This window comes from Harmonia axyridis, chromosome 5 (assembly GCF_914767665.1).
Source record: "Harmonia axyridis chromosome 5, icHarAxyr1.1, whole genome shotgun sequence".
In the NCBI taxonomy this organism is placed as follows: domain Eukaryota; kingdom Metazoa; phylum Arthropoda; class Insecta; order Coleoptera; family Coccinellidae; genus Harmonia; species Harmonia axyridis.
This window is the reverse complement of record NC_059505.1, coordinates 39913619-39932246: the sequence shown is the minus strand read 5'-3', so window position 1 is coordinate 39932246 and position 18628 is coordinate 39913619. Positions and strand designations below refer to the sequence as shown.

General features: G+C 37.4%; 1 protein-coding gene across 1 annotated transcript; it reads right to left on the bottom strand.

Annotated features, from left to right (window-relative positions):
* Window positions 1-553: 553 nt before the first annotated feature.
* On the bottom strand, window positions 554-18612 carry LOC123681124 (vacuolar protein sorting-associated protein 13B). Its single transcript, XM_045619340.1, has 42 exons — window positions 18434-18612; window positions 18260-18375; window positions 18025-18202; window positions 17888-17972; window positions 17655-17836; window positions 17368-17578; window positions 17120-17256; window positions 16894-17057; window positions 16608-16839; window positions 16215-16449; window positions 15844-16159; window positions 15407-15764; window positions 14874-15008; window positions 14585-14810; window positions 14177-14358; window positions 13962-14122; window positions 13422-13551; window positions 13206-13367; window positions 12705-12964; window positions 12455-12652; window positions 12175-12395; window positions 11522-12120; window positions 11200-11416; window positions 10811-11117; window positions 10557-10760; window positions 7934-10505; window positions 7624-7885; window positions 7359-7566; window positions 7144-7308; window positions 6887-7051; window positions 6631-6827; window positions 6394-6574; window positions 6038-6332; window positions 5837-5985; window positions 5688-5783; window positions 3900-4268; window positions 3612-3843; window positions 2072-2426; window positions 1832-2016; window positions 1594-1778; window positions 1354-1540; window positions 554-1251 (listed from the first exon to the last, which is right to left on the bottom strand). Exons 2-42 carry the CDS (start codon window positions 18344-18346, stop codon window positions 611-613), a joined length of 11631 nt encoding a protein of 3876 aa, XP_045475296.1. The 5' UTR covers window positions 18347-18375; window positions 18434-18612; the 3' UTR covers window positions 554-610.
* Between the last annotated feature and the right edge of the window lie 16 nt (window positions 18613-18628).

Genomic DNA, 18628 nt, shown 5'->3' with positions numbered 1-18628 from the left:
AATCTTCACGTTTTACTAGTTTTTATGAGCAATTAGGAGGAGACGTATTTAAACACGAAATTCTGCTAAATTACCAGGTGAATCAATATGTAGCTCCAGACAACACTTAACCTTTTGTAGTTTAGGTCTTTCATCTTGCCTATATTTTTATTCCTATTTATTTCATTGTAAGATTTTATTCAGTAGGTCAATTAATGTATATAGTTTTTTTTCATGAAAATTGAATGATATATAGTTCTGTATGTATTTGTAGTAAGTTATACAGGGTGGCCCACCTGAGACACGGATCTCATTTTGAGGGAGTAAATGAAGATATTTAAAAAAAAATGTTTGTGATGTGTATAGGGTAGTTAGAAGCACAATTTAAAAATATATTCATATATACAGGGTGTTCGAAAACAAAGACATAGGCCAAAGATTTTGAAAATAACTTCATTTACTGCCTCAAAACGAGATCCGGATCTGGGGTGGGCCACCCAGTCTACTTGTAGATAAATTTATCAATAAACAAATAATTTAAATCTCACGTATTTAGGATGAAGAAAAAACAAAATTTAAAAACAATAAACAACATCTTTATTCTCATCTTCGAACAAATACAAAATGCCTTTTATAATACAGGGTAGTTATTACATGTGTCCAAATTTTCCTGTTTGGCCATTGCCAGCAAACAAAGGAAGTAATTCCTATCTTGCGGGCTCACAAAGAAGCTCAACACTGTCTTCGACTCGGCATCACTATCGTTACCAGCACCAGGCGAAGACAAAGGCGATATACTCATCTCCGAAGGTCCTTTGCTCCCTCCAGCCACTTGCAGCATTCCCACCGTATTTTTCACATAGTCCGCCACTCTGGCTCTAGACGCAGGATCCATCTCCACTATCACATCATCCTCCACCTTCAAAACAACCGGTTGGGTAGGCACCATCTCCAAAGACAACAAAGTAGGATCCGAATTGGTCTTCAGGGGTTCAACCTCCGATAAAATAATACTGTTCTGAACCACGTCCTCATCAGCATTCACCACGATCAAGTTCTTGTTGGTTATTATCAGGGCTACTGAAGTGTAGTTGAAATTCGAGGAGACAGAGGTCGCTTCGGTCATGTGGAGGAACTTAGAACTGTTCTCGCTGATGGTGTTCATCTTCCAGTCGTATTTAAGTATGGAACTGTTACTGGAGAACATGTTGTGAAGTATAGGACTACTTCGCTGTTCTGGCAAGTTATTCCAACCTGCACCTTGCAGCAATCCTGAAACGAAATTGAAAAGGTACAGGAAAATAATCGAAATAGTTCTAATCTTTTTTCTTGGATTAAATAAAATTCATAATGTTAATTAATATCTCATTTTACCTTGTCCGGTCAAGGCCAAAAGTTCAGCAGCACCGCTCAAAGGCTTAGTAATGATGCCAACCAAACCAAGACCCAAACCAGCAGCTAATGACCTTGGTGATCCACCTTCAGCTATCACAGACTGTAGAGGATGGTGAGCTATTCCACCGATAGCTCCCAAAATACTGATACCCAAACCGGTGAGACCCTAGAATATCTAAAATTAAATCCTGCTACTACACTTGTCACGGTAATTATCACCTGCATAAGTCCCTCTGTAACTCCTGATGGCCTCTGTCTACGCTGTTCTTCGGCCCTTCTAACATGCTCTTCGTCCAAGGTTAAATAATCCAGGTTCCTAGCCACGCTAGAAGCCATCTTGGTGAAGGATTGTAAAGTACCAGCTGTTACATGCTTCATTAAAGAGGCTGAGCCATGTGTAACACCTGAAATACACAGCTTTCAACCTAACATAACCTAAAATACAACTGAAACTTACCATAGAGGAATTCAAGAGGCCCTTGCAGAAGCCCCCTGAACGGTAAGGCCACAAAGTCCTTCAATCCAGAACCCATAGCTCTGGCCAAACCCACAGGACTACCTAGGATTTCGAGGGAACTAACCATCCAACCAGCCCTAAAGATGGCGCCAGACAAATAATGCATGGTGAGCGTATGACCTAACCTAAAAAGCAACAAACGTTTAACGTGTACTTAGCTTCAAACCCTCTAGTTCTCACCTATAAGCGTTAGTGAATACCCTCCTCCGTTCAAACTCCACGAAAAAGAGGGGGGATTGATCCAGAGCAAGATACATCTTGATGGAGGAATGTACGGATAACATCATGGAAATTGGATCCACTTGAAGTCGTCTAATGGTCAAGGGATGAGCTTGAACGGCACTCTGCCATAATACTATATCTGGAATGTGAAGAAAAACCGACTCGCCAAGTGTCAGTTTGGGTTTGGTCGATTCAGGTATACTGATCAGGTTCACTGGAATGAAGACGTTCAGGTATTCCGAAAACAGAAGGAGGTAGGTGTCTTCCAAGTAGCAGCTGAATGGTTTTATGTTGAAGCTCATCTCTTGGATACCTGAAGAATAATCGAAAACAATGGTGAAATTAATGCAGAGTGACCTACGGGAATCGGACATTTTTGGAACGGGTAGTAAAGGGTGTTTTTTTCAGAGCTATAGAACTTTAAATTGCAATAAAACAACGATGGATTTTATTTTTCCGCAAGATAATCTTGTGGCATTACAATTTAAATATGATTTCTGGCATATGACCGCCACGGCTGGCTCGGATGTAGTCCAATCTGGACGTCCAATTTTCGATGACTTTTTCAAACATTTGTGGCCGTATATCGGCAATAACACGGCGAATGTTGTCTTCCAAATGGTCAAGGGTTTGTGGCTTATCTGCATAGACCAATGACTTTACATAGCCCCACAGAAAGTAGTCTAGCGGTGTTAAATCACAAGATCTTGGAGGCCAATTCACAGGTCCAAAACGTGAAATTAGGCGGTCACCAAACGTGTCTTTCAATAAATCGATTGTGGCACGAGCTGTGTGACATGTTGCGCCGTCTTGTTGGAACCACAGCTCCTGGACATCATGGTTGTTCAATTCAGGAATGAAAAAGTTAGTAATCACGCCTCTATACCGATCACCATTGACTGTAACGTTCTGGCCATCATCGTTTTTGAAGAAGTACGGGCCAATGATTCCACCAGCCCATAAAACGCACCAAACAGTCAGTTCTTCTGGATGTAACGGTGTTTCGACATACACTTGAGGATTAGCTTCACTCCAAATGAGGCAGTTTTGTTTGTTGACGTAGCCATTGAACCAGAAGTGCGCTTCATCACAAAATAAAATGTACGTAGTGCGCGATACGTATTCCGCACAGAACCATTGTTTTCGAAATAAAATTGCACTATTTGCAAATGTTGTTTAGGCGTGAGTCTATTCATGATGAATTGCCAAACCAAACTGAGAATAAATCACTCGACAGCTGTTGAATCGGTCGCCATCTTGAACAGTAATGCCAACTTAAAGTTATATACCTCGAAAAAAACACCCGTTATAAGGAGGGTAGTGAATTCCATTTCAGTAGCAATGGAGCAGTGGTCTGTGCAACATCACATGTTTGGGTATAACCCGTTTGTATATCAATGTTTATATTCATTTGCAAACTTATTCTGTGAACATTTGACGTAAATTTCATGACATTCTAGGTTATGAAAATGAATCAACTTCTAAAATAGCGCAATACCTGACACTTTCTGGTTCCTTGGATCTACCCAAGTGTCTATGACTAGGGACAGTCTCAACGCAGAGGAAGATCTAATTTCATCCACAAGACTATCGATCGGAACATCTAAAGAATGTATCTTTGTAGTTGCAGGCTCTTGCATCAACATGACCACAGGAAAATCATAATTCCTCTTCGAATAAAGCTGATTGTCCAGCTGTATGTTCTGAATGTACAGATCCAGTTGCATAGTCTACAAAAAAACAAAGAACCAAAACTCGCACAAAGAAAGAAAATCCCTAAACTCACATCAGATTGTATGGTGGAAATGGCTATATTATCACAGGTGAGCGAGGTTATTTCGTCAACGTCCCCACTAATTATATCTATATCGGAGAGCAGTGTAAACGTAAATTCGTTTACGAATACCACGAAGTTCAAGGACTGCCAATCTCCCCACATTGGTATCGTAGCACAAAATAATCTCTTCATCTTCCTCTTTGTGATCTCTAACTGAGAATCCGACTTCCGTCTTTTCAAATGGCTAATGTTTATATCTACACTCATTCCGTCCTTCGCTTTCAACATATTACCCGTTGAGAGGGTCGAATAATGCAAATCGTCGTCAAATTCTGGATCATATGGTTTGAAAGCTTCAGCAGATACGCTCTGCATGATCTGAAAACAACAAATGGACTCATTATCTCTCATCAAATACAAACAAGGCTACAAGTGTTCCAAAATAGAACTATAAAGATATTATTCAACTATGGCTTGTTAACACCTACATCAATATTATATAAGGACACTAAACTTTTGGACATTCATAACCTAAAGAAATTGGAACAAGTTAAACTGATACATGGCATGATGAACAATTATACAGGGTGGTCACTTTTTCAATGGGATTGTATTGGTAACTTTTAAACCATAAGAGTTAGAAGGTCGGTCAAATGGAGAAAAAGTTGCATGCATAGAAGCATTAACAAGCAGTTCAAACAAATCGAGATTATCAGGGCCGGTTATTGAGATATCATAAAAAAGTAAATTCTGTCATTTTAATTTTTCCTTTTTTCTCACTTTATTTCAAATATTATCAAAAAATGTTACAGGAATTTTTTATTCGACAGTTCTCAATTTGACGTAATCAGATTTCGTATCCAACGTTTCGTACTCTCTGGGCCACCCTCAACCTCATTTTTTTCAATACGGACCTGTATATTTTATGACACTTTTCGAAATAACTTTTAACGCTGAATTCAACGATATATCATACGATGTCATTCAAAGTTGATTTTCAGGTGATTTTGACCCTTATCCAAATTTCTTTGGGTCGGATCTGTAGTGAATGCAATTTATCGAAAAGTGTCATAAAATATACAGGTCCGTATTGAAAAAAATGAGGTTGAGGGTGGCCCAGAGAGCACGAAACGTTGTATACGAAATCTGATTACGTCAAATTGAGAACAATTTACTGTCGAATAAAAAATTCCTGTAACATTTTTTGATAATATTTGAAATAAAGTGGGAAAAAAGAAAAATCAAAATGACAGAATTTACTTTTTTTATGATATCTCAATAACCGGCCCTGATAATCTAGATTTGTTTGAACTGCTTGATAATGCTTCTATGCATGCAACTTTTTCTCCATTTGACCGACCTTCTAACTCTTATGGTTTAAAAGTTACCAATACAATCCCATTGAAAACGTGGCCACCCAGTATAAAGTCAAATTATAGATTTTACAGGATGTGCATAGTCATAACACCCGAGATAGAGGTACCATCAGAAGTGAACTCAGGTTTACAAGGAAAGCCCAGGACTCCCCAATTTACCGAGCAATAGAAGCATTTAACCAAATACCACCAGAAATAAAGTATATAAGAACTAAAAAAAACTTTAATATTAAGCTTAAGTTGTACCTGAAAGATTTATTTTGTTTAGTTTAACTTTGTTGTTGTTTTGAATATTTTATAGTATTATTTTTTTTGTATATTGTTAAATAGGCCTTGTCACCAGTACTTGTACTGTATTAGATGTCAAGAATAAAGAAGTAAATAAATAAATCTCCGTAATGATAGAAAATATTATGTTTACCTTTGGTTCATCAATTGTACTCTTGCTACCTCTTGACTTCTTTCTTTCTTGGAATTGCAACAGTCTGGCACGTATATCTTTGGCATTTATTTCAACCTGAAAACGCACACCAATAGACTATATATATCAAACTTTTGTTACCAACCTACTCTGCTAACCGATTCCACTCTAATGTAGGTCAGACAAGAAGAATTTTTCACTATAACTTTTACATCCCCGTGTGAGGGTATTCTGAGATATTGCTCAGTATCATCCACTAAATTGATCTCAGACGACCAGACAGAACTTTTCGATATAACTAAAAAAGTTGGAATTGGAGCTTTTGAAACAGAGAGATTTTTTAAACTCACCGTAAGGATCCTTCGAAAACACTAAATTCTCCTTATGCGATTGAGTAGGGATTTCCGGAAATTTATCTATCAAACCCATCATGGAATAGTAGTTGCTACCGCCATCTATTATTTCACAATACCACCTGAAATGTTCAGTCTCTTCGAATACGTCAAATTCTTCTCCATCTTTCAACTGGGCGCAATACAAAGTGACACCGGAACAGTTTTCGATGTATATTTGAGGTCTAGTATCATGATGAACACCTATAAAATGCTGACCTTTGTTGTCATAGCTGGTGATGGCCAGTGGTACCTAAAATTAGGTTAGTTCAACATTTGACATTAGTGTTGACATTTGACAGGATTCGAATTACCGGTTCAACATCAGTCATTAGAGATATGGTTTTTCGGATGAACACTTCATCTACTCTGATTGGTTTGGACCAACCCAAAGCTGGTTTCAAAGAGAATACCATGTAGAGTACATGTTCAGTTGTAAGGTTTTGTTCGTCTTCTTCCAAGTTAAACCACTGGATAACGGATACTCCTTGGTTTCTGAAGATAGCGTAAACACTTTAAATCTAGCTCGAAAATTTTCAGAAATCACTCACTTGTCATACATATCTGGTGCAACAGTTATAATGTTACATTTGGAATGATGAGGCACAGCGAACATATCTGTGCTAGGCACTGCGAGACACATTGCATGCAACTCGTAACCTGTGTTGTTGCAAAGAACATGGGTAGATGCAACTTTCAGCAATCTTATCTCGTTGGGTATATCACTTCTTATCGACAGCTTACATATCTTGAAAAAGTGTAAGGGTGATCCCTCATCGAATAAAGAAAATTTTGAAGGATACTTACATACTCTTTACATCTTACGTTACACACAATTGTACCGTCGGCTGGTATGATGCCTAGAATCTTGGGCATGTAGAAATTCTGAGACCATGTAGCAGGTTTGGAAAATTGTAGAGGATCAGAGATGAATTCTTCGTCGTCGATGTAGACCAAAATGTTGAAAATTTCCTAAAGTATAATTGGGATAAGAATAAATGCTTTTCTAGGTGTAGAGTGAATATATAATTCAGTAAAATCTAGTGTGTATGCTTGAAACTAACCTCTATCTTGGGAGGAGTCACAATTCCATTGTGACTCAGTGTGCAAACTTCGTCTCCATCCATTTTAATTCCAATGGTACAACCCGTTATATTAACAAGAAGGCACCACGGTAGTAATTCAACCATCAAGGAACTTGAGTACAAACAAGAATTGTGATATTTCACCTAAAAAATATCTGTTATTCGAACTCAGCCTTTACTAGAACTTTTCCTACCTGAACATGAGTTTCCGGTTGTTCTCCTACAATCCAATCAATATTGCTCAGTTCTTCCCCAAAATAGGGCCATTCGTTCTTGTTGTAAGTCTTCAGATACTCTATGATATCGTTGATTTCTTGCTTATCCATTTTTTTGAAGAAGGTATCGTGATCGATAAGGCTGTAGTTGAGAGGTACGTAAGGATTGGGTCCTAGAGCGACATTCCTAAAAAAATAACAACATTAAGAACAGGATAAAGCTACACTATGTTTAGAAACTCACTCTAATTGGAACGTCAACTGATGTGAATGGTCTATAGTTCCAGGGCAGTACAACTGTTGCAGCTCTCCATGACTCCTAACCATGATCTCACCACGGTAGTTCAAAAGTGGCGTCTCAATATGAACTTTAGTGCTGACAGGTAAGTTTGATTTTATGGAAAAGAGAGGCCAAAGCATGGCCAAAATTCTTTTTCCAATATTGAACTCCTGAACTACAACTCGACACCAAATACTCAGGAATTGACCCCTTTCCATTAAAGGAACTAAAATGTAACAATTTAGTACCGATTTTTTTTTTTTTATTCACTCACCTTTCACAAGCCAAGGCTGCGAACTTTTAGAATGCTCCATCAAGGGAATATCTCCACTCCATGAAGTATCCAAACCGTAGAACCTCAATCGGAGAAAATGGGCCTTACTATAATTGATGACCATAGAAGTGGTCATGGAATTTCCAGCTACCACTTGATTTATGACCTTCCTGTTATCTGTTACATTCTCTCGAACAATCTTAAGCTCGAAATGCTCCAATAACATGTTGGCAATCACCAATTGTCCAGAGAAGATCACTTGACACTGTGTTGCGGATAGTGCAACGACCGATACATTCAAGGTCAACAATTTCTTTTCACTTATTTCAATGACCTGCGTACCAACCTCCAAAGAAAACGGTCGAGACCACAACCACTCCTTACCCTCTAAGCACACTCTCATCAATTGTTTTTGTTTCTGAGTCCTCCAACAGTACTGATGGAAAAACTTGGGCATCAGCAGTATTTCTTCGCGGGTACCGTTTTGACCAAACTTTAGGGTTATATTAGTTTCATTACAGATGACATAACGCGTCAGGATGCAGAAATTCATATGTCGTTCTTTGTTGGAAGTGAAACTAGTGTAATTAAGGTTCCACAATTGTGTGCTAACTGCTAGAGTGTGTGCTAAACTTGGTGAAAAGTTGACAGAAACAGATTTCGACATGAAGTGACAGTCGCATCGTTTGGATATGCTAGTTTCGAATTTAAAACCAAAGCATTCGATCATAGGTTGCATCGTCAAGAAGGCATATTCCAAAACCAAAACTTTGAGAGACGTGGTCATGTCTACAAGGAATACATTGAAGTTCCAACTTGAAGCGTGTAATTTTAAACTGTCCAATATGATCTCTGAGAAGCATTGAGTTGAAGGGATTTGCAAATCAAAATCATACCCTTTGAGAAATTCAGGTAGTATGTTATACCTCTCTTTGTCGTAGTTTGTGTGCAAAGCAATACGGAATTTAGATATGGAAAATGCAACACTGAAATTCGGTATTAAAGATCTGTTGAAATAAGAATCTATTCGCATACATGCAGCCAAAGCACGTGGAGAAAATATCGAGAATATATCGACGTTCTCTATGGTCGACCTTGAAATAGTAAGCTCCACCCTCCAAACACAGGCAAAGGGTGGGTGTGGCTTCCCCCTAGGTAGTTCCAGATGTAAAATTTCATCCTCCGGTAAAACGAATTGGGTGTAGGTTAGAAAAGAGGCGTGGCATTCTGACCAATATTCTAAACTGCAACTTATCTCTATCTCATGTTCACCGTCTATGGTCACTTTTAGAGGAACTGGGAACACCCTCACTTTAGTCAAACACCTAGGTTGTGGATATCGCCAGGCCATTGCAGCGATATTCTTGTTCCAAAACATAACTTGATATGGTAAAGGCATTTCGTCTATGTTGTCCGTTGTGGAGTCCACAAACTGGAAAGCACCAGCTCTCAAGTCATCTTTGTAATACTGTTCCGAATCCTGCGGTATAACCAAAGTTTTGAAATCTTCCTGGCTAATATCGGTCTCCTCTTCTTTTATAGAACTGCTGATATCTTTACTGAATCTTATCAGATCATCAACCAGTACATTCAAAACCTCCAATCTTTCGGGACAAATTGTGAACATCAAAGAGTCACTCTCAGCGATGATTTGAGTTTGGGGATGGTCCCCTAGGTGTTGCCAGGGTTCCCAAAACAATAACAAATCTATTGCGATAGTCCACGGATTCAACACGAGCTGACTAAAGTAACTGTTTTCGTAAAGCAATGACACACATTCCAACTTCACGAAATTGGACACTTTATCCGGTCTGTTTACCAGACTAAAATTATTCTTAATTTTACCTATGGTCAGTCTCAGCTTGTAATCTGTATCAGTTTGCCAGACTAACACCAACTGATCAGATGCAAGATTGATCGCATTCACATTGAAGATTTTTTCTTTTATCTCTTGGAACTTTATATAATTCTCCGAACTTTCAGGTATCAATGTTAGGGACTTGTCGATGTTTGAGACACTCGACTTTACAGGTTCTGTTTGAAATGAATCAATCCGGATACAGTCCATGACAGCCTGCTGGATTCCTAACAAATCGTAGCAAATTTCCTTGGAGCAATTTATTCTAGTAGGCCTTGCAAAATCGAAATCCAAGGTTGTGTTGCCTAGTGATTTTGTTGTGACTTTAACTGTCAGAAAGGCGGGTGGTATTCCTGTATCGGGGTGTGGCATGCCTGATAAAGTCTCCAGAAGTGGAACATGATAATCGTTGGCAGTTGGTATTGAACTTGTAACGTCGTATTTAATCCCACTGATTTTCGTTGAAATGTTAAACAGGCAGAAGTGAAATTTTCTTGTGTTTCTCTGGTCCGAAAAGTATAGGTTCGGTTGTGATAAGACTATATAGCATAAAGGAATGAATTTTCTGTCGAATTCTTCTTCCGATATTGTCTCGCTCAATGAAATGTTGGAATCTTTGAGTTTCGTCTTTGATTTCTGTTTCTTGAACGGTTTGGAACTCGAGGGAGCTATACCGATTCTATGGAGAGATTCTTTCATGTGATATATGGACTCCTGAAAAATTTTAGCTTCATACAAATACGCAAAAAATATTTCAATACCTACACTTAATTTGTGTAAAGGCGTCCTCCGATCTTCATGATGCTCTTTCTTCTTCTGATAAATTGGATAGTTGGCACCGATTTGGTAAAGTGATAGGCTTATTTTTCCACCGGTGAGTAGAACTTCTAGGGGATTCACATTATCCATGGTTGTAGATGAACTTTTCAAGACTGAGATGCGTTTTTCACTATCTATACGATAAATATCCTGAAAAACACATATTGGTTGCTGGAAAAGAATATCAGGTAAAAACTTACATGTTTAAAAGACGAGCCTACACTCTTGAATTCGGAGCTTTCTATCCCAGAGTCTTTCAGAGCTTCGACGTCTGATTCATCTCGATTCTCAACAACTTGAGAATAGGGGAACCGTACTTTACTCTTAGAAGCCTTAACAGGCTGTAGAAATTCGTTGAATTCTCCAATAAGGTTCAACGCCAACCTGATTTGCGACAAACAGAGATTGACAGCTACATCTGATACAATATTAATCTCTACCGAATTGCAACAGACTAAAACCTCCTTGTAAACCATGGCCGGAGCAATGATGATGGATAAATCTATTCTGAAAATTGTTAAGTTTCGTGAGAATAGGTTATGTTAGGTTAGATTCTAAATGTTTCAAAATGTTAGGTTAATCTCCTCACTTTTCGAAAACCGGCCACAAATGCATACTGGGATTAGTGTTGATCGAAACTCTTTCAAGGTTGTTCCATTCAACAGCAGGATTTTCGCTGGATCCATGAAGACTCGTGAGGATTCCTGAAGGCTGATTCAAGATGAGTTCGACATCTTTCCAAGAGCCTGTATTCAGAGATGTCCCAATGATGTCTAGTTGGTACTGACGATCCTCCATATCACTCCCTACAAGCAACGAACTTACAAACATAGAACAAGAAACGTCACTTGCAACTTTAGAGGTAAGGTTAGATCACTTGCAACTTCAGAGGTTAGTTGATTCATGCCTACCTGGTATATTCAGTATTCTCGATCGAGCAGCATGCTGATACAAATCAGGCCTGTAAGGAGTCCTGCATATCGGATTGACAGCATTGGGACCCAAGGATATCTTGGAGATTTGAAACAAGTACACGTCGTGATCAAGTTTCAAGTCACTTTTCTTCCTCCAAGACGATACAGGTATAATAACTCTAACATTGTGACATTCCAAGTAGGCCAGAGGAAGTACCTGATTGGTAACATAAGAGGGTGGTCCTTGGGTACTTCTACCCTTCTTCTTCGAGGGTATCTGTATGGCGAATAAAGGCTCCAAGACGAGATTGAAATTCCTCAACGTCTTAAAGGAGAATATGAAATCGGTTGGCTTGACCGAAAGCACGATTTCTGTTATGAAACGTGTCGGTATAACGTTTGAATGGTTGGAACCCATCTTGTGATCCTTTTTCTTGTGCATGGTGCCCCATAAGGTGTGGGTATGTCGACAACTTGCTCTGGTTATTGTTAAGTTGATGAAAGCGTTGTCTTCGTGACGTTCTTCGCTGAGGTAATCGTCTCGATGTCTCATTACCAAACCTAGGTACGGTCCTTGTTGCCAACTGTCTTTAACGCTAAAAAAATTAATGATTGATGTCTATCGAGTGAAAATTTTATTGAACACTCACAGTTTGAAGTGTTCCACAGATATAGATCCAACCTTGCTTTTAATCTTCAAATAGACATTTTGGAAATCAATGGAACTCACAATATCTTCGGTATCTATCACCAATTTCAATTTGGGTTTGTTCTTCTTCGATTCTTTTGTCATCGAATGAAGCTCAATTGTGAACTTGGCTATTGTCCATTGAAGCCAGGCTGTTAGTTTTGATTCTTGATCACCTTCTGTCTAAAAATGATTGGGGTTTAGCATGAAGACTAAATCTTAACATTCAGTGAGTTTCTTACCAAGTTAATAGACGAAGAATGTTGACTTTGATAGTCCACACTATTTTCTGGTACTGTTATCGCTGTGTCTGACTTACTATCGATCGACTCAAGAATCCTCGAGGGGTATTCATGTTGATGTTTGAGTTTCTCGGAAACTGCAGCAAAACTGGATGCTACCTCAACTAAACCGTAGAGTATACTTGCGAATAAATAAACCTGAGAAAGAGACTCTCACAAAATCGTCATGGAAGTAAAACATGTGACTTACCTGTACTTCGCAGGTGGAGATCAAGACAGGTGTCATATCCACGTGAACGCAAACTCCCAAACTGCTGATATCGTATTTGGAAATAGAGGTGGAAGAAGGAGAATCTTTGTGGACATGTTCCTCAGATTTCGTATTCTTCGTCGACAAACCAATTGTTGCATTTAGAGAGCACGGTTTCAGACAATCCATCTTTAAACCCTTTTGAATTGTGTAGCAGCTGAGATCTTTTATTGATAGGGTCCATGGAAAGGAAGATCTATCTGTGAAGAACAGTAAATCCTAGTACTTTGGCTACTACACCACCATAAAAATTTCAAGATATACGTAGATGCTGTTGGTTAGATTCTTGATTGTGACTATTTGAGATGGCGCCACAAGCAATAATCTCCACTAAGGTCATATTTTCACGAGGAAGCTGTTGTTATTTGGAATCACATTATATACTCAACATTATTGATTATTCTTACTCGATTCATGAAATTTTATCAAATTGTTACTCACCTGGTGACCAAATTGCCTCAGGTAGAGTAACAGGTAGATGTGTAATGTACTTTTTCAAATTTTGACGCTGTGTACAATGCGTGAACAAATATGGCAATGTTATCACCATGATATCAGGTGGGTCTTTCTTGGCCATGGCAGCATCCACTGCTTGCTGAATACCTAAAAGAATACCTCATTCTGAACCCGTCATTTCAAGTTTCCTATTTTTTTTACCTTGTGAACCTACTGCCGAAAGTGAAGTCATAGGAAAATATATGGTACACCTGTTAATTTCACCAGAGACAATCATAGATTTCCAAACGTTAAACCAATCCCTCAGGAAATTATAGGTCTTCTCTTGTAGCTGGAAAAGTCCACATTCATCGTATCGAAAATAGTTATCTACATTACAAGTGCGGAAGGCAATGATATTCTTCCACAAGTTTAAAATTCAGAAACGAGCCACTAAGTAGTGAGTTTTTGAATGAACGTGTGTTAGAATGAGCCTTCTGTACGAGTATTATACATTATTTTCCCTAATTCACTAATTTTTATCGCATTATATTTAAATATTTCCATGAATATTGTTTAGTGATTTTCACATTGAAAAATGTTGGTTGGCAGAACTATTTTCTGTTTCACAAATTTGACAGATGATAGATAGTACCAACATAAAATAATGAAATATAATCATCAGATATTCCTGTAGGAATGATAGAAGAAACGGATTTGCTACAAAATCAAAGAAAAAAATTTCAAATTATCATTACTCACATCAATAGGTTCCTCCTTTATGATTTTGGACTTTTTTGAGACGATCGAAGACTTCTCTCTATCGGAACTGCTGTGTACAGACTCTATAATCATGCTGGCTTTCCTCGAAGACTCAAATATGCTGCTGTCCGTACTCTTGACTTTATACGGTGTATCTGAAACTTTGACCGAATTTGAAAGATAGAATTTTCATTAGCTCAAAGTCGAATCCTTACAATTAGCGAAAGAACTGGCTCTGTAGAACTGAGGTTTGTAAAGAAACCACTTGAAGACCAGGGGATCGAAACATATCCTTACTTCTTGTATGTTGTAAGTGACGATCGTAGGATGTATCTGATTATCTGGATTGATTGGATACTGAATTGTTGCGGTTAACAACGAAGGGATTTGTGAAGTGCTAAAAATGTAGGTGGATTAGAAGGAAAATTTCGGAATTAAGTCTTAAAATGAGTTAGTGGACAATAAAAAATATCGCAGGTACTACACAATGCAATCGAGTAATCAATATCTTTCAGAAAAAGGAACTTGAATATTTGGTTATACACGGTGTGTTTCACTTTGTAGAAGTTTCCTAATTTGTTTTAACTTACTTTAAAACTTTCATTATGAAATGTTTCTCTCACCTTTGGCTTATTAAACTAGTTAGTTTAGGTTCTGGTCCAGATATGAAGAGAATTTGCTGAATATCCTTACTGGAATGTACCTTCGAACTTGATGATTTTTCTTTGTCAATAGTTTCAAAGATGAAAGCTCTGACGCTTTCTAGGGCCATGTCCATCGATATTGTGGTAAACGTGGTAACTTTCTTGAATCTTATTCCTTCGACATATAGTTCCATATACGGAAAACCTCAAAAATTAAAAAGATTGTCGAATATAAAGAAATAATTCACTTTGTAATTAATAAATCTACCTTCGTCGTTGCAAGCATCTACCAGAATCGAGGAATTCTGCAAATTACTATTCTCACCATCCAGTTGAAAGAGAGCCATAATCAAATCGTATATTAGCAACATCTTTGCTTTCGTTCCAGTCACCGTGAAATTTTCTGTAAAAAATTTGTCACCGAGTGGTTATGTATTAATTAATTATAATCTGAAGTGTTTTTGTGTAGATGTATTATTATCCGCTTAACAATATTATTCTATTTGACAATCCAGAGGCCTGATAAAAATAAAATCCAATATGGCGGTGGTTGGCATGTTATTGCTTGTCATAAGAGCACATAGTGATATTCTTGATTGTATTGTGATTTCCTCTATATATTTGAGTTGTTTTTTCTACTGTTGACAATAATTAGAGCTTAAACTAAACAAAAATGCCCATTACGTGCAACAGATGGCTGTGGATCCCGTCATCAGTTATATGTCATTCGACACCATAGAAAAGTGACATAATCTGAACTGTTTAATAGCTGTGAACCTAACCTAACATAACCTTCCTCACCTGATTCGACGGTTAACTCAAAGTGGGTCACATGCGGGTTGGTCCAATACTGCGGTTTCAGAATTTGCCTGGTCATGAAACATGCACTGAACGGCATTAAAATTGTGGTCTGACAATTCGGATTCACCACTAGCCGACTAGTAAGTCCGAGAACTTTGAGTTCGTACTTCTTGAAGCAAGCATCGAACAGGGCTTTAGGCGGATCCGGTAACTGGCAGGTGGTATAAACCAACCGGTTGATGTAGAAGGGGGATATGAACAATAAATCTAGGCACTGAAACTCCAAAACTAACTTAACGTTCTCACTTTCTCTCTGAGCTGCTTGTGCTACAGTTTGTTGTGAATGGGCCGAGACTTTCTAAAAAAAATAATCAATGTTTATCAATGTGCACTTTGAAACTTGTACTCTTATTGACACATCCTTTATTATACACTACCTTATGCTTTCTGTAAAGTTTGCCCTTCTTGGGGACGAAGTAAGGATGATCCGCAGTTTCGAACTCGATGACCGGTGCAAAAAAGGTGACTTTAACAGAAGCTAGAGGTATAAACTCGTTGAGAGCGTCAAAATCCTCTTCGGAAGGTGGAAGTAAATCTTGGTATTCCGGATCTGGTGCAGGAATATAGTATGGGACATACTCATAGTTAACAGCGGCCATAACCATGCTAGAAATCCTGTGCTGAAAGCCTGAACATAACCTCAATTTGAGAGGTGCGATAAAAATCCTTGTGTAATCTCTTTCAGGCAGATTGCTAAAAGTAACAGTTAATGATTATATTTGCAAAAAATACTCTGACGACAAATTACCTATATTCAAAATTTGAGCTCATTTCGGCCAGTCTTTCAGGTGTTAAATCTTCAGAAATTGCCATTTCGTGAATATAATCGACAGCAAAAGCTGGGGTTCTCTCTAATAACACAGATTCTGTCAGATTGATCAAATGGTAATCCCAGCAGTTGTTATAATACTTTTTGGCCCCCTTATTCTCTAGAGCGTCCGCATCGAAGAGTGAATTGAACTTGTAATATGAGGATTGACTACCTATAAATAATATGGTTCAATTTATTTATGTTTAAAAATAAATAAGAATTAAAAACAATAACAAAAATGAGATGTTAAAGGAAAAAAAAAATAAGTTTTGTTCAGGCCTAAATGAATGTAAGAATAAAGATATGTTTTTTCTTGTTCAATCAGCTCACCTATCCTCAAATATGGTATTGGCTTGCACCCTTCTGGGCTTTCCATAGCTGAGCAACTGCAATATCCGAGCGGACTTAAGAGTATTTCACTTATGCCAAAAGTAGAATTGAGCCATTTTGGTCCATGTGTAATCGTTTCTGAATATATACCTTGCAATTCTAGAGCCAGAACTGGCATGTAACGGAGTTTCTTATGTTGGTAATAATTTCTTTCTCTACTCGCGTCTGTGACCTAAACATATCAAAAATAATGTAAAGAATTATACTTAGATAATCAGTTTTTTACCTTGAAGATGACTGATGCCTTGTCAATATAAAATCCAATGTGTAAGATATGTCCCTTTTCTTCATTTTGTTGATTGGTCCATTCTTCGTTAGAGGGCTCTGATAAAACTGCTGAAACGTAGGACCAAGCCCAGCCAGTCCATGTATCGGTATTATCATTATTATCTATAATTGAAGAAGTAATATTATATCTGAGAGTTAGGTTATGTGAGGTTATAAAACCTTACCTCTTATCTCTGTTGAGGGGGAATTCTGTATATTTGGTTCATGGTCTTCTTCTCTCTTTTTCTTTTTCAAGGCGAAGCAAAGTAATATCAGTCTGATGAACATTGGTAGCTGCTGCTCTGACATACCAAATTCCAAACTAAAAATAAAATAGAATAACATTTTTATTTATGAATTTGATAAACACTTATTATTATTTATATCCACTTATATTATGTCATAATTGAAGTGATTTTATGTGAATTATCACCTGTTACAATAAATATCTAGCCGAGTAGTGGAGCTTCTAGATGCTGACGCTGAATGATACATTCTCAATAAATGCATAGTCATAGAACACTTATACAACATAGGTTCTTGGTACACTTCTATTTTACCTGCAGCGTTTCTTTTATCTAGACATATTGTTAAATCATTGATACATATTAACTTCCTCATCTTCACTTCGTCAGAACCAAGATCTTAAAAACAAAATTAGTTATTTTCCTATCAGATAATGCATTTGCCTTCATATGAAATTTTTTCCACAAAATCTACCTGTAAACGATGGCTCCCAAAGATCATTAGCAGACTCAAATTTAAAATGCTTTATATTCATTGATAGTACTATGTCCTCTTCCACATATTTCAATATTAAATTGTTGCAGTAAATCCTAATATTACCTACGATCTTATGAATGAGACTTGCAAGATAGCCTGGTGGGGCTTCTAAATCTTGGCTGCAAAGAATAGAATAAGTGAGACATATTAAAGATATATATTTGTCTTACCTCTGAGTTTTCAGTTTTTCTCTTGATTTTCCGGATGAAGAAGAAGATGAGCTTACATCTGATCCACGAAGCTTTAGAATACATTCTACAAAAAAATGTTCAGTTTTAAATGTTAAGCTTGTTTTTCCACGTCATACCGATAGTGTTTATGGTTATTGTGATTGGTTCTGAAGCTAATTTGGTCCATGGTACATGAATAAGAAGCTCTCTTATGTGACCTGATACAAAACTAACAGGTAAATGTAATTCCTGCTCTAAAACTTCCAATCGTAAATCTAAATTGTGAAAACAAGCATCTCCTCCCCATAACGAAACCTATAATGGAACATGAGAATTAAAAATTTTTGGGGTTCAAAGAAAAATCCTCCTTACTGTTGAATCTTCTAAACGAAAGTTTTTGATATATTTATCAACATAACTGAGCAATATCGGAGTGATATACGATTCTATTTTGAACATATTCTATCTGATCTCGAGAAGAATAGTCTGAAACAATTAAATAAAAAATTTGGTCCCCTTTTAATTTTTAAATACAAAATTTTTACATTTTTGGTTCAGTTATCTTCGTTCATTTGACATTATTAATTGATACTCATGAAGCATTGCAAGTTTTCTTGTTGATTCCAACAAATTCAAATGTTTATTGAGGCATAAGTATTGTCTGAAAAATTTCATATATAGAATTATGATGTTGATAAAATTTTCAAAATAAACCACGAATCGGCTAATATCAGTTGTCAA